The 21170-nt window shown below is 40.2% G+C and overlaps 1 protein-coding gene across 3 annotated transcripts in view; it reads left to right on the top strand.

Annotated features, from left to right (window-relative positions):
* Positions 1-21170, top strand: part of LOC146582204 (A disintegrin and metalloproteinase with thrombospondin motifs 2-like) — a 142280-nt gene that overhangs the window by 60525 nt on the left and 60585 nt on the right. For all 3 annotated transcript variants that reach the window (XM_085292898.1, XM_085292889.1, XM_085292880.1), the window contains exon 3: positions 3118-3292. In XM_085292898.1, the coding sequence (XP_085149024.1) occupies positions 3118-3292 (175 nt within the window). The remainder of the gene's footprint in view (positions 1-3117; positions 3293-21170) is intronic.

Raw genomic sequence — 21170 nt, 5'->3', positions numbered from 1 at the left:
GAAATTGACAAAACTGAATTATGTGCTGATGCTCTTCCTGTTTTCTTTCATGGGAGTTAAACAAAATGATCCCTGTGTAAATGAAAATCGCTGCTTCCGTTTCTAATAGCAAGTGTTATAGTTGAAGCTTTTCTCACAACAGGGAGACAAACAGTAACACACCTCATTTTTTCATGAAGACCAATAAAGGAAATTTCAAATAAGAGAGACTTAATTGAGTAGCAAAGCTAGCAGAGTCCAGGTTGCCTACATACAAACATGGTTTTCAGTTGTGTCTTTGAATGACTCTGCTTTGATGACTCTGTATCTGAACTTTTGCTTCATCCGGACAAAGCATTTGGACAAGCCTCCCTTTAATCCCCTTGGCTTGGACTTGGGTGTCCATGATTTAGAGGAGATAAAGACGGTGCTTTTCACTGTTCATTCTATTATAGTGTCTATTTACATCACTTTCTCAAAGCTTTTCTCCAGTTCTTATATGATCACACTCATTTTCCTCTCTCTGACCCTCCACCCCCACTATGCGGGCTCTGGTTGATCTAAGCATGTCTCCCAGTCCTACATGTCATCTTTTTTTCTTTGACACGGCTCTCCTCTCACATCTGCTTGGTATTCTAGAGTGGGAAGGCATGCACCATCGCAGATCCATCAGATCCAATCAGAATGCTGCACCATAGCTCGAAAAAATAGAGGGATGGGAAGAGAGAGCTGAGAAAAGAGAAAGAGAAAAAGAGAAAAGGGGAGGCAGGTCAGTGACTTGTCAACATCCTTCTGGGACTAAAGCATCAGACTGGCAGGGTGAAGGAGAGAGGCAGACAGAGGAAGGAACGAAGAGAGCAAGAATAAGAGCACCTTTTAATTTCTAAGGGGCAACTTTTGCTAATATCCTTTCAAATCAGCCTCTCTGAGGAATACTAGGAGCATACAAATTCATATTCTCCATTTCTGATAGAAAAGTCAATAAGTACTACGCATACTTTTTTCCACCAAGCATATTTCTTTAGATTTGATGCATTTAGACTCCCTGTACTCTACTATAGAGACATTACTGATACAGATGTAGCCAATAAAATGGATTTTTTAAAGACTGCACTGAATAAGAAAAAGAAATAATGACAAATGTAGTGCATGTGTTATTTAACTTTTTTCTCACACAGCATGAAGTCTAATCAGTTGTATTCATACAGCGCAGTGGCAAAAAACACACTGTACATCGCATCAACTAAATTCATCATTCGTGTGTATTTGTCCACTAAATCACAAGAAAATGATCTAATGTCCTAGAAAAACTCAAGCAAAAACAGAAATGCTTTGAATTTCTCCAAATACATAAATAAACACACCAAGCAAATAAACAGACAAAGCTTATTTTAATTTTTGGTTATGACTGAGGGATTTCGAGGTCCCTCTACATCAGCGGTCCCCAACCTTTTTTGCGCCACGGACCGGTTTATGCCCGACATTATTTTCACGGACCGGCCTTTAAGGTGTCGCGGATAAATACAACAAAATAAAACTAGTACCAGTATCGAAAAAAAGAAGATTTATTCATAACACACGTGAAAAGACCCAAGAAAACCGAGTTAACGATAAAAACGATAACAAAATAACACTGAAAACCGATAAAAACCCTGAAAACCATACATTTCACACCTGAGCCTCAACTCTCGCGGCCCGGTACCAAACGACTCACGGACCGATACCGGTCCGAGGCCCGGGGGTTGGGGACCGCTGCTCTAAAGGTCCAGTATCTTATATTGGATATAAAACCAAACTAGCACCATTTTTTAAAGGTAGCATGGCACATTCATTGAAGAGCCAGCCTAATTATTTAAGTCATGTACTCATTCCATTGATCTAATGACATCTTGATCGACCTTTGTAACCTTTCATATTTACCATATTAGGCACTCAGGTATATATCAGATTATAAAATCATCAAATCCTATATCAGTTGGACTGTAATGTGTCTTGAGTCTTGAGTTTTACAATGGAACAAACACATAGGTTATTATGAGATAGCATGCTTGTCCAGGAGTTTCACTAAAAACCTTGGAACTCGCTACAATACACTTCATATAAACTGTTCATATTAAAAACCCTTGTATTGGATTAAAAGCCTTCTTTTCTCAATAAGCCTTTATTGTGTAACAGTTGTTGGCATACTTTGCATTTAAATTTGGCACTGTGTTGCAGGGGGACATGCATTTGGGGTCTGCTTTTTAAGAGATCATGTTGACCACGCCCCCAGACATTATCAGAGCTTAATAGACTGCCTGTTTTTATTTGAGGTGTTGGTATCATTGTAAGGCTTCTGACTCCACCTGCTTCAGCTAATCTCTATGCAGTACAGTACACACGCAGCTATTTATTCCTCATTCATCTGTAACGCATGTTTTTTTTTTTCTATCATCAGCTCACTTTCCTGTCTTCAGCTTGTTCGTCATATTTTCCTTCTCCTGTCAGAGCGGAGAGAAAAGCCGACAGGCACATGCTGATCGTATCAATGTTTTCCCTTCATTTATCACCCTCTTTCTTTTGCTCTCTTCCTCTCAAAAGCCTCGCAATCCTCTCTGTGTGTTCTCTTTCCTCTACAGCAGTGCGTTGCCTTGGTAATTACCAGTTGTCTTAAACAGACAGATGGAATAACAGAGAGTGACGGGCAATTTTCCTAGTGCCTGTTTTCCCCATGTATGTGTACGCAACCCCCTTTTGTGTGTGTGTTTTGTGGGTATTCTTCTTTACTTGCCACCACCTCTTCTTCCTCACCCCTGTTCACATGCACATTCCCAGTGAGCATGGCTGATGTGTGTTGTGTGAGTGTGTGCACAAGGGATGTGGGGAATTACCTGACAGGATGTGTTAGCGGAGGATGGGAGTGGGACAGTCTCATCTCCTGCTCTTGTGTTGGCCATTTGAGATGCCAGGTGTCACTCTGGACCTCTGCGGGGGCCCCAGGAGGGATCACCGCTCTCCCCTTCTCTTCTCCTTCGATTCTTTCTTTAAATTATCAGGGAGGTGAGGGATGGAGGCACATATTGGATGAGGAGAAGCTGGGTGTCATGTTAGCGACTGATAAGTATTACTATGATATAATGAGTCATGTTTCTTTTTCAGGCCGGTATGATCAAGACAGAGAGAGAGGAGTTTTTTATCGAGCCAGTCGAGAGGGGCGATGGAGTGATAGAAGAGGAGGAGGAGGGGGGAGGAGGAAGGACACACATCGTCTATCGCTCTTCAGCCGTTAAGAAAGTGCCCATCAGCAGCGCAGCGAACGACTACCACTCCAGAGGTTAGTCTGTAGTTCTCATCGCACTGTCCTCTACTTTTGAAGCTCTTTAGGCACGATTCAGCTCTACACTCTCCTCTCTTTTTATATCGGAGCTAGCCACACGTGGAAGTTATTCAGTAACACTGACTTCCAACTTAAGTGCAGGTCATTCACACTAAATTTTAAACCTGGATAAGTCGTGCAAGTGTTAGTTGTGCCATGGTTATGTTCTCAACAATATATGCTGAAGCACAACCCAAGCTGTTCTCCCATTAAATAAACTCTTCCCTAACGCTCACCTTGTTATATAATCATATCAAACTATTGTGTGCAAAGACAGTGAGTCACAGTGCGAGCGTGCCTCACTGTCAAAAAGATTACACCTACACACCCTCAAACACATCTTGTCACTGCACTAATTTTCCAGTGAGGAAGGAGTAACATATGGAGACACACATGTGTGACTGGTGAGGTACCACCCTCTGTGTTCCTGTACAGAATTATGCACTGCCTTGGCTCCCTTAATAATTGACAGCTGCGTCTTAAGTCTTTTGTTTCTCGTCGCGATTGCCTCCATTTTCCACTCTACAGATGAAATCAATAAACTGAAACAACAGGTATGGATGTCATTTTGGCGAGCAAAATATAAAAGTTTCCCATGTTGTGTCAGCTCACGAATTAGAGGAAGGGAAGATGAGTATATAGTCAAATACTCAATATTCTGAATATTATGATATAAATGTAAATTTATTGCCAGACAATGCAGCAACTAAAAGAAGAAGTTAGTCTTAAATTGTTTGAACTCCATCAATCGGTGGAGTTGAACATTGCACAGCTGCGGTGCTTTGGCTGTCCGGAGGCTCAATGTGCAACACAATAACCCTGTGATTACATGAGAAACATAATTTACGCATAGCTGTACATAAATGCTATAAACATGTTTATTCTGGTAATACTAGTCTGTGTACCTTGGCAGTGTGTTGCTCTTTGTTCATGGTCATTTGACCACTCAGAAGAATGCTATTAATATGTTGTTTGACAATGACCTTCAACCATATTAAATTTTCAAACACATTTAGATGCAAAAAGGTTTCTTTTTAAAGGTTGATGAGTGGTCAACTTTATTTAGCAATAAAATAATGCAAAAAAGATGATGGTTCATGTGGGGGTTGGGTTTAAAAAACCTTTACTGATGCAACCTTCCCACTGATCCCAGCTTGGTACCTGCAGTTGGAGTAAACTAGCTTGTGTTAACTCATATTTACATAGATCGTTGTGGAAACTTCACTCTTTCCACTGCCGTGTCGTGCTCTGTTGTTGTTGACCTTGAATCTAGCTTGAAATTTTTTCCAATCTCACTGAGTTTGCTCTCAACCACAGATACAATACTATTCAAAAGAGCTGAAGGTTTTAGATACATGAGTTTTTGAAAGGTCTACATCATCAAGCCATAATCCTAACCTCCTTATATGCTAACATAAACTAAACAAATAGAAACAAATATACAAATTGATTCAGATTATTTATTTCTTTATTTTAATTGTAAAAAGGTTCAATAAACACACCTGTTTATAGTTAGTCATTCATATACTGACTAAAGCAAATGTAAAGCATGCATTATTGTCAGAATCTGCTGGGAAAGCTTCTTTCTTTAACGTTGTGTGAGAAATACTGTTTGTTATTTAGCAGATCTAAATCAAAGGAACTGCAAAAAGTCTGCAAAAAAGAACTGGACTAATTAGTCTGTTACATGTTACAAAAACCTACTAGTATTAAATTTGTTTGTTTTTGTTTTGTTTGGAGGTATGTGAGTATTTTTTTCACAAGGCCTTCTTGTTTTGTGCTATTACTAAAAGAATTAATCAAACAAAAATCGAAAAATTACCAGAAAATAGAGCGCCGCTATTGCTCTGCACGCCTCAGGCCCGAGTCAGTAGACGTGACCCTCCAGTTGCTCTCATTGATCTGATGTCTACAAGTTAATAAACTGACCAGTTCAAGAGTCAGTATCTCCCACGATCGCAAAAGTGAAAATAATTTCAAGGAAATTAAGCTGCCGCGCAGTTCAGGTGTGAGCTGAAGGACTTTATACTGAGTGCATTGCAATAGATGAGATCTGTGTCTTCCTATTCTGAGCAGTTGACTCAAGAATGTCTAATAATATACAGAGAGAGAGAGAGAGAGTTTCCATAGGAACACCCAGTGAGGACAGACTGCATTAGAGTAACACAGATCTGCTCCCACTGTTACTGATACCTGGCAGTACATCCACATACATACATGCACACATGCATATGGGTTTACAAAAACGAAAGAAAGAAAGAAAAACTTTATGGAATCACATACATATACAACCACACACAGCTTACACAACTCCCTTGATCATACGTTTACACTTAGCCTTACACATAGGCACACACAACACGTCTCACTGCTCCTTCTTGCCTTTGAATCTTTCTTTCTAATGAAGAGTGGGGTGCAGATCAATAGCGTAGGATAGAACAGGCTACTGTGCGAGCCCGTTTGTGTGTGTGTGTGTGCGCGTTTGTGTCTGTGTGCGTGTGTGGCGTGGGCATGAGTTCTGTGGTCGTCTGGCTTTGAGTGCTGGGATTTTCAAGGCTAAGCGGACAGACAGACTGACAGACAGACAGACGAGCAGGCATGTGCTGCTCCCAGTAGCATTTGATGTGGATCGCTCTCTTTGTTTCTCTCTCTTTTTTCCTTTTTATCATTTTTGTCCTAGCTATTCTAGACCACAACATTATGTAAACACAAGGTTTACCTTCCAGTTGTTGCATCATATCGCTCAGCGCTATACAAGAAATGCAGTATAGATCTTACACACAGATTCTTCTTCTCTCCACCTTCCTCAGGTTAAAAAGAAATCAATTCTTTCTTCTTCTTCTTCTTTTTACTTTCCTCTTGTATCCCCCTCATATTCTCTTTCCCAGACAATCACTCCCCACCTGTAGATCAATCGAGGACATTAGCAAATTAATTAATAATAGATCAATCATTTCTGAAGATCTCCTATGCCAGGCTTGTGTAATTCACAGCCAGATATTGAATGCTGGACTCATTTCCTGGCTAAAGACAGAGGGAAGGAAGTTATATTTAGCAAGGTAATAGTGGAGCTCAAGAAAGAGAGAGGGAGATGAAGAAGGAGTGAGATTGATCACTTTCTTACACCATAAGCTGAGGAAGGTGTAAATCAATGTCCAAAGTGGAGAGAGCGAGCTTTATTATTAATGTGACACATTTGTCAATTAATTGCTGGGGCAATAAAAAAGCAAAGGATTGCCGTATTTGTCTTCTTTTTTTTTTTTTTTACTGCTGGGCGGGCAGAGCCCCATCTTTTAATAAGGCATTTCTTCCTCCCCAGTAATTTCATTTTATCTCATTTTATCTGGTTTTTGGTCAGTGCCCTTCTGTTCAGCTAATTTTCCTTAATCGTCTGCTCTCTTATACAGAGTTTGACTTTGCTTTGCTTACTTTATGCCCCAGACAAATTCCAGAGGCCAGCCTATAAGGCTGTAGTTGAATGTTTAGTCTTTGGAGGCAGGACTGTCTGTGCATGTGTTCCTCCAGCTGCATGCATGCAAGCATGTGTTTTAGTGCTACTGCAGTGTTTGTCCAGGGCGCTGAGACATGCCCAAACAGATGGACTACTGGAGGGCTTTTTCCCCATAACGCTCTTCACAAACTCTTTTACATGTGCCTGAATCTCACATAAATATTCTTTATTAATGCTACTGTATCCTGCATTATTACTTAATTACATCGGATCTATTGCTTTAGATGATGCATTGCTCTAACATTCTGTTTGCGTGGTATCATTTGGTTTTATTTTGTACTTATATACATAATATAAATGTAATTCATTGCAGCTCTTGTGTTTTCCCTGACATTTCGTTCCCAAGGTTGATATTTTGTTCTCAAGGCAGAAAGGCTCCCTGCAACCTTGGGGGGAAATGCCTGCAATTAGCTGGTGGGCTGACACCGGGCGAAGGGCTGTGGCAGCTACACGGGGCTTTATACATGCATACAAAGCCTACATTTGTTTTACCCCGCAGGCGGTGATATTCTCTGTGTTCTCGCATGTTTTGTGCTGTACCCTAATCCGCTTTAACGTTCAGGGCTGATGTGAGCTGTTGTTAGATTGGTGCTGTTGTGTTGTTCGTGTGCGCCACGTTGCACAGCGCCGATACGATGACGTGTCAGTCTTGGCCTGAGCTAAGAGGAAGTTGGAGAGGGTCAGACAGAGGCCAGTAGTGCTAGTCACTGTAGCTTAATGTCTGCCTCCCACATCCAGAAAATGAAGGAGGCTCCCTCGGGTCCCGCTCTCTCTCTGTATATCTTTCTTTGCCTAACTCTCTCACTTTACTCCTTTTTTATTTCCTTAAACTGCATCCCCTCCACCACTGTTGCCCCCACCTCTCCGTCTGCCGGTGTGACACATGGATAGTCATATGGTGCAAGGGTTTTAAGAGGCGACTCATGACTAAGCACTTAGAGATGTGAGCACACGCAACTCATAAATGGCCTGAACTCATCTTCAGCGTGTAACCGGGGCCCCAGCAGACACTTTGCATTATGGCGTGCCTCTTGATGGAAATCCCAAATAGCTACGTGAAATGCTGGGAAGGTCACATTCTCTCTTGCTTGAGTCATTTTTAACCCCTTTGTTTCAGACCACAAGCTTTAAATGCATGAAGAGAAAAAAAAACGACTTCCACACAACCAAAGTCCCATTTTTAAACTTTTCCCCATCTGCTTGTATAAGTCCATACCAACCCTCTGGCTCCAAGCTTTTACTCAGTTCATTAAGGCTTTTGTCTTTTTAACATGTTGTCATGATTTATGTCTTATTTTATTTAATAAAAACAAGCCCCTAAAAACAGAAGCCGTTCCTGTGAAGCATGTGTTTAAGCTAAATCCTTAAAAACTCATTGTGTAACCACAGGGCTGACGGTGTCTGAAACACCAAATATTTTAACACTTAACACTGTTGATAATTTGCTAAGACCACAACTTTCTCACAGTGCGTAATCCAAACCATGGAGAAATTTATGACTAATCTCATGTTGTGGGATGATCTCCGGTGTTATCTGGTGAGATTTGCTCCATTTCAGTTCTTCCTGCTGTATGATGGTTTTTTATCTCTGTTCATTGATGACCCTAAACTTTTATTGAGGAAAAATGTAACCCTAGTTTTACATCGTTCTTATATTGTGTTTATATTAGCCTAAGCATAGAATTGTAGCTAGCATAGCAGGTAGCAACATTGTAGCTAGCATAGCAGATAGCACATTATTATACGTTAGCTAGCCCAAGTTCAAAACTCTCCAAGCATTCCTGTTGTTAAGTTTTGTGTCTTTATTTGCGTTCAAAGTGATAGGAGAGCTGTACATTTTATGTATTTATTTATTTTAGAACAAGTCAGCACCTTTAGATGGAAACTAATGAGTTAAGTTCCTGCTAATTTCTAACTCTGCTAAACCCTTGTAAAGCCTCTTTTATGGGTGCCTGAATGCTAGATTTTATTGCAACATCTGGGAGAACAGCCACACTGATCATTTTATTGGAGCTGTAAGAATTTGGAGAATTCTTAACTCTCGAGCTTCAGTGTTTGTTTCATTTTGGGGAACCAAAGGAACCTTTGGACACAGAAATGGTTAATGATGTCAGACCATTCACGCTTACATTCTTACCTTCAGCCAGTTTAGGATCAACCTAAGTCAGCTTAACTTAATTGTTGTCTTTGACCTGATGGAGGAAGTTGAAGTACCTGCACTGTCACAACTGGGGCAACTGGCCAAGGATACTTTAGCACACGGAGGAATCGGGGATGGATCTACCGACTGATAGTTGACCCACTCAACCACCTGAGCCACAGCCACCGTTTTCTTCCTTAGTCTCTCTCTACCAGCTCACAACCAGAATTGCTCAAACTACCAAAATAAACCAGAACATCTAGTACCAAACATGTGTCCCTTGCCTACAGATTCTACATATTCATATGCATCTATCTGTTTATAGCGATTAATTTCCAACTGTTCTGATTGCCTAATCACAGCATGTTAACAGACAACAAATTTCCTACAATCAAAGCTTAACAGACACAGTACATTGCACTTGCACAATCGGGTCCCTCGAAACATCGCCCATCTCACTTTTAACTGGCAGATTAATACTTCTGTCAATTTGCATTATCTGGCCCAGTTCCCTGAAGCAACATAATCCCATTCCAGCACTGTCTTTCCATTCACCCTTGAATAAAATGGCTCTCTGAGCTTTAGCTGAATGAAACTGAGCTGTCTGACCTTTGTCTTAAGGCTGGTGTTTTTAGCTCTGGAAGAAGCGGTTCTAGAGGAGAACCTTTACCATATGTAACCTGTGTAAACAAAGTCATTTTCCAAGGCTGGGCATCTAAAGCAGGGAAACCCCAAAGTTGGCAGCAAAAATTATTAATTTAAAAACCTCACTGTTTTTAAATAGGGGCAAAACTAAAGCTAGCTGTCCAAAATAAATATAGAGAGCTGTAAATGGAAAACCATTGAATTAAGAGTTTTTTATTTATACCCAAATTTTCTAACAATAGTTTTGCAGGCTTTTCTTTTTTTTTTTTCCAAAAAAGATACTAGTCTCAGATTTTGTGCCAATAGCTGCCTCTGTAACATGAGCCTCGTGTTTGTAATAACTTGTAATGCTGTATAATAATATGGGTGTTATATTGGGCAGCAGGGATCCACTTTGAATCAGCCGTGAACATTAGTGACAGCATAAACACACACTCACACACACAGGCGCGCGCAGTCAAGCAGAACTAAAGAAGAAACACATACGCAGATGCGAAAACACACATGCATGCATGCACTGTGCGCAAACATACACAAAGCACACACGCGCATACAGTACGTATGTGTGAATGAGTGTTGGCCAGGTGTGCCTCTGGGAGGAAATTACAGTGCTAGGAGGGGAAGTATTTTAACAGCCAGCTGCTTCCTCTCTCTCTCTCTCTCTCTGTGGCCACTGGCTCCATCCCTGAAGAACATGACTGCCTTATTACCATACTCAGCATGTGTGTGTTTGTGTAGTCATGTGTCCCTGCATGTATGTGTGCTTCCCACTGCATTTGACAGTTTTATCCCTTGCCTGTTTAACTCGCAGCCAACTAGGAGCATTGATGTTTATGTGTCTGCCGGTGTGTAGGTGTGTATTTGCCGGTGTGCCTGCACTATGTCCCTCTGTGTGTGTTCTCCCTCTGGTTTGTCTGACTCCTCACCTGCTTGTAAGCTCCCAGCGGGCCTTCCATTGAGCTGTCACTCAGTGCGCCACAGCACTGCCTTTAAACTGAACAGGTCTCTGGGGATAATAGCAGGGTGCGGCCGACCTCTGTTCCAGTCTGCAGCCACCGGTGCCGCACTGACCCATGCACACACAGTCTGTCTGTGTGTTTGTGTGTTTGTGTGCATGTGTGCGCATGTGTCTGTGCGTGGGTGCCTGTCTGCCTGCAAGACAAAGAGAGAGTGAGTGAGGTGGAAGAGAAGGGAAGCCTTACAGGGATGAAGGGGTAGAGCGTTATTACAGGCCTAGTGATTGAGAGAGTGTCACTATAATCATGGTGATCATAGTGCTCTGACAAGATTAGCACCTTTCTGAGCCTCTGCACTGCCTCTGGTGTGGTGTTCAAATATTCAGAGCCTTGCCCTTGATGGTGAAATTCGACGGCACAGTTAAATGTGCGGCCTTTTAACTGGATTTTCTTCAAAAGGGTTCTCTTTGGGTTTTTGTTTTTTTCAGCACCGTCAGTTAAATTGTAAATGAAGTGCAATATTGAAAAGATCACAGCTTAGATGTTTAGCTTAGATTTAGATAGATAGAGAGATAGACATTCTAGCTGTGATTCTAGAAGACGTGCGCCATCCTGTTTTCGAAGTATCCAACGAGTGTCCAAGAAAGGGATCTCCTCTCTATTATGCTAAAAATACAGAAATTGCGTCAAGAGCACAGAGCAGACGAGGAGGGCTGGAAGTCAGACAGCGCTGAATATTAAAAACACAGCCTGTACAGAAACTCTCCCACTGTGGTGGGAAACTGTGTGAAGGACAGAGCAAAGCCTTACTGAGGACGCATACCCACATCTGGTGTATTTATATAGCATGTTTACAACTTATTCAGGCATTGAAAGTACATCATACAGCTGTTAAGCCTTAGTCAGGTATAAAATATACTTAAAGACAAAATAAATAAAAACAAAGATAGGTTTATTGCTTCAGATTTAAATTTGGTATAATATTGATCTAATTGACGAAAGTAATAAATTGGACTGAAAGTGTGCAAGGCTAATACAATAAGATACATTATTTCTACCTGTGCAGGCTTCATCACAGGGCTGGCACAAGGCAGCAGGTACTGTGTAACTACAATTTCGTGCCACATACCTCCCTAGAGGTGGCCAGCGTTCTGTCTTGACATCAGTTATATAACCAGCCAACCTAAGGGACAGACGCTCAAGGAAGATGAGATGGTGTGTGACTTCCTTCCTCCCACTACTGTCACAGTGCTGCAAACATGCACATACACACACAGTCACACACACGCTGTGTTAAATCTGGCACACCTCAGAGAAGCGCCAGATCCGCTGCCATTCCTAAAAATTCTGCGCCTTGGCAGAATTTTGACATTGTTTCCAAGGGTTAAACCTTCTACATGGCTCCGGTACAAATAAATAAATAAAATAAATAAAAAGTTATTTTTCCTGATTATGGTTCCTCCCAGGATAATTTCTATTCACTTGAATCTGTTATGGCAAGGCAGCTTGGAACCAAATAACCTGGATAACTACTCCAAGTTTATTACTGACTTCCATTGCAGTTCAACCCAGCATAAGTGTGAGATTAACTATAATCAGCCAAAATAACTTAAAGTGCCTGTGTGGGTGTACGGGGACTTCAAATTGCAATATAATGGCGCACAGGATGAGAAACCATTCATTGAAAAACCGTGTAGGTTAATGCAGGAATGTTTGTGTGAAGAGGATGTAATACCGAAGCAGCTGATTCGGAGGTTAATGGAGCCTCTCATGTGAATGAGGCTTTCATCCCTGTGGAGACAGAGATGCATTCAGCGCTATTACAGCAGATTCCCCATCCTGTGTGTAGCGCTTACAAGCACGAGTAAACATGTTCCTCAAAAGCAAAATTATTAGTGAGTGTGTAGAGAAGGGGTTTGTTCTTTTGTTTAGTTTTTTTTTTTTTAGATATGCAGCATGTGATATTTAAAATACACAGTTCTTTAGACTTTATTCTCTCTGTGTGTGTGTGTGTGTGTGTGTGTGTGTGTGTGTGTGTGTGTGTGTGTGTGTGTGTGCGTGCGTACTTCACCTGATATTACAGCCAACTCACATGGTGATATATGATAACGCTGAAAGGTTAGTGTTATTGATATAGTTGCCTTCAACTAAGTTTCTTAATTTACTGGTAATAAAGTCAAACCACATATTTTGTTTCTGTTTGTGGCTTGTGTAAATTAAGCATTTTATTTTTTTGAGTTTGTGTGTTTCTGTTTGCACGATGGCAGTAAAGCTCAGATATCAATGCAGCGAGATTGAAAATGTCAGAGAGTGTGTGCTTTGTTGCCTTTGCCTGATTAGCAGGGTGATGTGTAGTGGTGGGAGTTTGTTAGGCTGCAGTTCATTTGCCGCTGCGCCCCCTAGGGACTTTAATTGAATAAAGCGCAGCTCTGTGCCTGTTCATTCCACAAAGGCTATAATGCAAGTATCGAAGATAGACGCATGCAGTTATGACTCTGGGAAAACTCGCTGATGGTTAACATAGTATTTAAGTCTCCTTTTTTTTTTTGTAATCAGTGCCTTTTTTTTTTTTTTCAATGTCATGAAGAAAGATGAGGGAGGGGAAGGGGAATCATCAATCATCCCTTTCTTCCTGTGTCTTTTCTTCCACCGAGCCGGCTGATACGTCTTGTAGCATTAGTCTGATGTGTTCAGATTTAGCTCGAACAAAAGCGGCGAGTGCGTAGAGATGAGAGGATGAAGAGAAGGAGGAGAAAACAAGGCCCGATTAGAGCTTAGAAGGAGATGAAAATACCCGTTTTGTTATTCCGTTTACTGCACCCACTGACCCGGAGTGACCATCAAATCCAGATGGGTCATTTTGTGGTTGATATACCGCTGATCCCTGACTTTTAATCATATGTGCTTGTGTGGAGCAATTACAGTAATACAGTAGTGGTACTGTAGGAGACAAACTCTGCAACTCAGGCTCTGCAAACCCTTTTTGTAATAGGACTGCAGCATCACAATTTAGTCACTATGAGGGTGGATGAAAGGCCAAGTAATGCATTGTTATTTATCTATAATGCAACTGGTCACAATTAAGTAGAAATGTGAAATTAAAAAGTTAAAAATTGATAATGAACTAATCTGCTATTCGGATAAAACATAATTTCTGTTTTAAATTATGAATTTAAGATTGAGTTTTACAGTTTTTCCTCTTATTAACATTGTTGTCTTTAAGAAATAACTTTTTGAGAAAGAGTTTCTGACTGCTCACTTACTAGGACACTGCATTTCCTGTGACTACTTTATTTCAATAACGAGAGATCACTGACCTCCAGAGTTTTGACGCTGATATTGGAGCAAATGGACGATGATAACTTGGATGAGGCTTTCTGAGCGTCTGGGATAAGGTGCGTGAATGACAGAACTGAGCTGCATTTTAAAGATACTGATTGACTTACATTAGTCTGGCAAGATGATTATCAGAATAATGAGAAGAGCACTCGGTTTGACAGCGTGGGAAACAGGAAGTGACAAAAACTGCAGATTAGACACAGACAAGCGAACACATATCTTTGTTAATTAGTCTGTTAATGAGAAGATGCAGCAGTATAAAATGTTCTGTTTACATTGGCAAAATGTTGCTATAAACACTTTTTTCATAATACTGCAAAAATATAATTAATGCGCTACCTTCATTAGTGGTTCGTGTGTTCAAACACCAGCATTACGTATTCTGCAATGAAGACTGGCTTTTTCACAGTTATTTTACAACAGGTTCATTTTAGACTCACATTTCCCGAGAATCATTGAAATCTCAGCTCATAATACAAATACTTCCAGGATATCTGTACATCCCTAGCTTTTAAGTCTGCTCTAGCATCTGTTGCTTTAAATGCAAATGAGTTGCTGCTTGCCACACCCATTCCAGAACGAGGCTGTACCTTTCTAGCTAGCATCATGGTTACCAAATATCATCTAAGATTAGGCCCACAGATTGGACAGCGACCCCGGAAAAGGGTTCCTGGAGGTTTCTAGTTGTCGCAAGGTGAAATTGGTTGCAAACAGGGTGCCACATCCAAAAATTGTTTTTGATTGCTGCAGCTGCCTATAGTTTGCATGGAAGACATTGGGTGGTAATACACGTGAAAAAGTCCAGTGCAAACCAGAAATGGAAAACATTTACTTTTACGGGAAACTCATGCTTTCTGAAATGCCTTATTGTTGAAAAGTAACTCATTTTAAAAGGTGCAACTTTTACTTGAATGGTCTCAGTCCCATATCATGCAAAGTGTGTTCGTGAGGTCTTAGGCTTTGGCAAAGGTTCTGTTCTAGCTGGAGGTGGTAGTATGATGCTCTTCTGATGTCATTGTGAGCTGAAAAAAAAGTTTTTAAAAAAGCACATTCAGCCATGCTTTTACTTTCTTTGGAAAGTTTTCTCGTGTTTTATGGGGCATAATATTTTGTTGAAAAGCAAAATAATTGATTTTGCGATGTCCACTTTTATTTGAAGTCTGCAAGACTTGTTACTTTAAACATATAAATGAAAAATTATATGTCAGGAAGAGAAGAAAAAATGTTTTTCAGGCAATTCAAAAAGGAGAGGTCATAAGAAACTTTTATGTAGTTGGACATGAAATACATAACACTGAATCTGCATATTGTTTTCCGTTTTTAGATATGTTCAAGATAAATGTCTCCTTGTTGTGGTGAAGAAAACTAATGAGATCATTTGTCATTGGGCATTACATTAAATCAAACGTACTTCATTGTGCAGACAATCCAGACTTTTCTGTGTAGGAGCAATGATGATAACCAATAAGTAAAACCTTTAAAAATCATATCAGGGTCAGTTTGATGTGTTAAAACATTTCAGTTTGTTCCAACTGCGGAGTGTTTAATGGCCATAAATAAAGCAGTGGTTTGTGCAGTCAGTTGAACTACTGAAGGTCTTTGCTTTTATGTAATACTCCTCTGCAGCTGTGGTCACAATCACACTGAGAGAATTACAGAGCGAGCTGGCATGTCATGAGTGTGGCGCTCTTTGCTTGTGCGTATGGGTGTGTGTTGTCAAAAAGCAGCTTATGTGTAGACTCTACCTCTCCTGCCATGTGTCATCCTGTAGCAATGAGAGGGAGATAGATCAGTCTCCACAGAAGATGTGCTGACACCAGAGAAAAGTTAGTTCGCTTCCTTGGCATATTACCCACAATCCCCCTGTGATCCCTCACTTTCTCCAGACTTCACCATTGCTCAGAACTCTGGGAGATTTCTGAAAGTATTCCCAGGCAGTCTGATAAACCCCAGTTTTTTGGCACTATTTAGGCTTCTATGTATTTTCTGTGCTTATTCTGCTCATTCAGCACAGCTAACTTTTCTGTACCCATGCATTCTCCTTTTGACCTCTGTTTCTCAGCATGTTCTTCCTGACTTTCAACCATCTGTCTCTCTCTTTTGCTGTCTTCTGTTTCTTAGCCTTCCAGCTTATGCGCCGTCACACCTCTAAAGACCCCCAAAAGGGATACAACACTATATTGAAAGAAAAATTGTATTTGAAAGACAAATAATGAATAAAATCAAATGAATTATTTTGTTTGGGTTTCTGATCTAAATCCAAAAAGCTTAAATCCATCCATCCATCCATTTTTCTGACCTCTTACTGTATTATATTCAGGGTTGCAGGACAGTCTATCCCAGGTGACATAGAGCAAAAGGCAGTGTTCATCCTGGACAATAGAAAACAGTGTATGGATTTGAATTTGTTTTTGGGGTTGGGAGGCTTCAGGATTTTAGTTTTTTGGGGAGATGGAGCTGGGGTAGCAAATGGCCAGGTGAATGTGACTTTCAGGGGCCGAGTATATAATTGGAGTGCGTTTTTTTTAAAAACATAACTATTTACCTAATTAATATTTACTTAAGTCTTAGTGTTATACAGTCAGCATGCCACTCAGAGTTAAAATAAATGCATCTGATGGCTATTAACATTTTCAAGCAAAATAAAGATTTTTAAAATCGGATTTAACTCTTACAGATTTAAATCTTGCAGTTTATCTATTCATTAATGTTCTCACTCCTTCCCCGCTTCTCCCTCTTCCCTTATAATAATTGTCCTCTAGCTTGCATGCCGAAATAACTTTGAGCCATGTTTGCCATCACAGCAGTTCTGACTATGCAATATTCAGCATGACTCACATGCACGACAGTTCAGAATTTGGGCCAAGTTCACTTCTCGCTTTTCTTCCACATTTCTTCCCACTGTGTCGCTATGCATGTGATATGGTGTCAATATCACAAGAGTGCAGTGGCTTGCAGACTTCCTCTCTAATAAGTCCTCTGGTAGTTTATCACTTATGTATATTTAGGATCTGTCTTACAGTGTACATGTCTTACGTATGCTGTTTATTGTTTTTTGACTTGAACTAGATTGCAAAGGTTTTAAAATAGAAACAGGATCATGAGTAGATAAGTGAAGTGAAGGAGAGATGCAAAGATGCTACATTGCCTGGGTTCTAAAGCTGTAGTTCATGGCAGGATTATCTGTAATTTAGTCACTGAGATATGATGTTAGGGGCCATTAAACAAAGAAAGGCTGTAAACAATCAACATCTTCTTAAAATAACTGATGGGAACACAATTAAATGTTTCGCAAACAAAGCTGTCAAGTGCTTTCAGGAAAAGAAAAAAAAGAAAAAGACTGCCATGAGGAGCTGTTTTCAGATTTCAGCAAACAAAACAGGAATATGTCTTTGGCAAAAGCTGTGACACTGTCACAACCTCTCTACATGGGTTATTTTTACTGTGAAAACAGATAAACAAGGCAATTACTAATGTTTAGCTGAAGTTCTACAGCACCAATCCTTCCTTTCAATAATCCTTCCAATTAAGCCCAGAGGTTAACAAAAAGGCAATATTTCATCTAATAATTCATGAAATCATCTTGCATCAAGCTGATTTTTACTTTTTATTTATTTGTTTGGTTAATTTTACTTCAATTGCATGTATTTACTCTTACTTTGTTGTTAGCTAGCTAGCTAGCTGTTCGCCTGTCATTAAAAGACTTTTCAGTGATGTTACATCAACCAGCTTCCAGTTTGGATTCAAGAGACAGGCACTATCTCTACTTTTAAGATTAGGCTTAAAACTTTCCTTTTCGCTAAAGCATATAGTTAGGGCTGGACCAGGTGACCCTGAATCCTCCCTTAGTTATGCTGCAATAGGTGTCGACTAGTGATGTGTCGGTTGCGAACGAAATGGCTCTTAGAGCCGAATCTTTGTGAACGACGCGAACCAACTCCTTATTGGAAGGGTTTTTTTCTCTCTCTCTTTCTCTCACCCTCTCTTTCGCACTTTTTTTCCGCTTCACTCCGCACGCGAGCCTTGTGCTTGCGCTGAGCAGAGGGGGGAGGGGCGGTAGGTAGGAACAGAGCGGAGGGAAAGGGAGAGAAAATAGAGCCAGGGACAAGAACATCACATTAGAAAGGTATAGTAATCATCCACAACTATTTTCAGTTGCAGATGATAAAGGATTCAGAAAGTTTATTCATGCAGGCCCATATGACAGAGAATATGCATGTTCTTTTTGTTTTCATATTTTAATTTATATTTAATTGTGTTGTGGTTTGCAGTGTTTTGTGTTGTTTCACTTTAAATTTGTTTAAAAGGAAAAAGCTGAAAATTGAAATAGTTAAAAGTTGAAATGGAAATAGTTGGTTTTTGTATTATATGATTTATTTATTACATTTTATGTGGAGTGAATAAATAAAAGTATATTTACAGTGGCCCCTAGAAGCAGCACGTGCAAACTCTAAAACACGTACAAACTCCGAAGTACGTAAAAACTCCAACATAAATGCAAATTCCAAAACACATACAAATTCTGAAGCACATACAAATTCCAAAGCATGTGAAACCTCCAAAACAAGTACAAACTCCAAAACACAACGGAAGTGCTTCAGGATGCTATGGGCAGTGTTGAGCTTTTGTTACCTAGTGGCTACACAAGCCAGGAAGTACCAACGACCGGATTTGGTGTGTGGTAGTAACAGGTAAATGAAAATTTTTTTTAAATTATTTGAATATATGTGAGTGCTTGTGTATAAATACACAAACAATACACACATGCTTTCAATTATATAATTTAAGTGATCTAGGTAGCTCTGTTTTGGAAGTTCAGTTAACGCTAGCAATGTGTTTTGGAGTTTGTACGTGCTTTGTCTCTAGGGGCCACCATATATATTTATATGTAAACATATACTAAAAACCATGTTTTTTTACATTAGTAATTCCTTTTTGTATATTGTTGTTGATAATAAATTAATTAAAGCAACAAAACAACCTGAAGAGCCGGTTGGGAGCTGAAAGAGCCGGCTCTTTTTAGTGAGTTGAGCCGAAAGAGCCGGTTCTCTAAAAAGAGCCAGAATTCCCATCACTAGTGTAGACTGCTGGGGGATTCCCATGATGCATTGAGTATTTCCTTTTCAGTCATCTTTCTCACTCACTATGTGTTAATAGACCTCTCTGCTAGATCACACTTGTTATTAATCTCTGTCTCTCTCTTCCACAGCATGTCTTTATCCTGTTTTCCTTCTCTCACCCCAAGGTCGCAGCAGATGGCCGCCCCTCACTGAGCTCGGTTCTGCTGGAGGTTTCTTCCTGTTAAAAGGGAGTTTTTCCTTCCCACTGTCGCCAAAGTGCTTGCTCATAGGGGGTCATATGATTGTTGGGGTTTTTTTCTCTGTATGTATTATTGTAGGGTTTACCTTAGAGTATAAAGCGCTTTGAAGCAACTGTTGTTGTGATTTGGTGCTATATCAATAAAATTGAATTGAATCGAATTTAACTTTATTGTGGAATGTGGTTTTAAAACAGCGAAGTTTGTCCTCTGGTGGACAAACTGTATAATGTAAAAACTCATAACACTTGCAAACATTGTTTTCTCTCATCTCTTCTTAATTTGTTAAATTTTCACTTATCCTTTATTGGTCTTTATAGATGTTGATAATATTTGGTCAGCATATAGTGTCTTTCAGTTGCACAGATATTTAATTTCAATTCATGTTTATTCATTATAGGGACAGATCACAACCATAGTCATCTCAAGGTGAGTTATACTGTAAGCATAAGTATTCTGAAGAAAACTTTTACAACTTATGAGCAAGTACTTTGTGACAGTGGGAAGGAAAAACTCCCTTTTAACAGGATGAAACCTCCGGCAGAACCAAGCTCAGGGAGGGGCAGCCATCTGCCATGACCGGTTGGGCAGTGAGGGAGAGGAGTCACCACACTGCGGATGTTTCCTGATGCATCCTTTGAGGGATTTGTATCTTTCCATGGTCTCAAACCAATGATCTTTTGCGTTTTAGGTTAATGTGTTAGCCGTTTCATAGTGCAGTGGCTAACAGCAAATAGCTAATATTAGCCAATATGTTAGCCAGCCTCTAACCATCACTGTGGAAACTGTTAAGTTCAAATAAACCATTGTTTTTTTTAATGAATTGCAGATGCATAGTGTAGAAGGTCCATTTGTCCTTATGCTGGCCTCATGCATTCTTGCAACATCACATCTACATAAAACACAAATGCTTACAAATACTGGTGTGTGTGCTCATATCATGTGCATGCCCCTGATTTTGATGTGCATGAGTTTTGGGACTAATTAAACACCATTATAAGGCCTAATCTGCTTTAATCACAGCCTTGATGTGGTGATTTGCAGCTTTAATACCTGCACTCTATTCAAACACCAACACAAACAAAAATGAGGAGATTCCTCCATGTATGTTGCTGTGTATTTGTATTTTTTTTGTGGGGGGTTTTTCAAGCTGTTATTTCATCGTTGTAATACTTATATTTATTATATGCCTGCCATCATATTTCCTGTAGCAAATTTGACTTGGAGCACATGAAAAACACACACAGACAGACACGTTGGTGGTGTCTGCCTGTGCAAGCGTGTTGCTCTCTCTGTCTGGGCAGTTAGGGCTGAGATTGCCAATAAATAGTGGCCGGTGGCCTTCAGTATCACCAGTGGGGAGAGATTTGTGTCCTCGTGCCTGATTGGCCGATGTCTGAGGAAGAGAACAAACCATCTCGTTAATCAGGGAACGCTGTGGGGACACAGTGTGTGTTTCTCTCGCCACTCACACTCACGGTGGCACGCTGTCAAAATAATGCGTGTAAAAGGGAGAGACAGAGAAAGTGTGTGTGTGGAACATTATGTCAGCTGATTGAGATGGCAGCAGTGCAGAGCTTAGTTGACGTATGACAGATGGGTGTTGAAGGCCGCAGGAGCTGCCATTATTCACATACACACATGTGCGGACTGACTCCTTGCTGCCATGGCTGTCACATTATAATCCTACCTGTGCTTGCATTTTCACTTTTAGGACTGTCAAATAAAATCTAATGCAATGGCAAGTTTGAATGCTAGCTCTTATAGGCTCCAAGTAATGTGGGAAATCCTCAGCTTTTTCCAAATACTGAACTTTTATGGACTAAGAACAGCAGACAGTAGTTTGGTATTGATAACTTTACTTGGTTTATTACTTTGTTGAAGAGTTGAAATTCATTACAGCTGTTTTTGCTTACCCGGTCCAGTGT

The sequence above is a fragment of the Mchenga conophoros genome, linkage group LG2, assembly GCF_057382185.1.
Source record: "Mchenga conophoros isolate Kocher_MC1m ecotype Shallow Benthic linkage group LG2, M_conophoros_male_GT1.1, whole genome shotgun sequence".
Classification (NCBI taxonomy): Eukaryota; Metazoa; Chordata; class Actinopteri; order Cichliformes; family Cichlidae; genus Mchenga; species Mchenga conophoros.
This window is presented reverse-complemented; position numbering and strand designations above follow the sequence as displayed.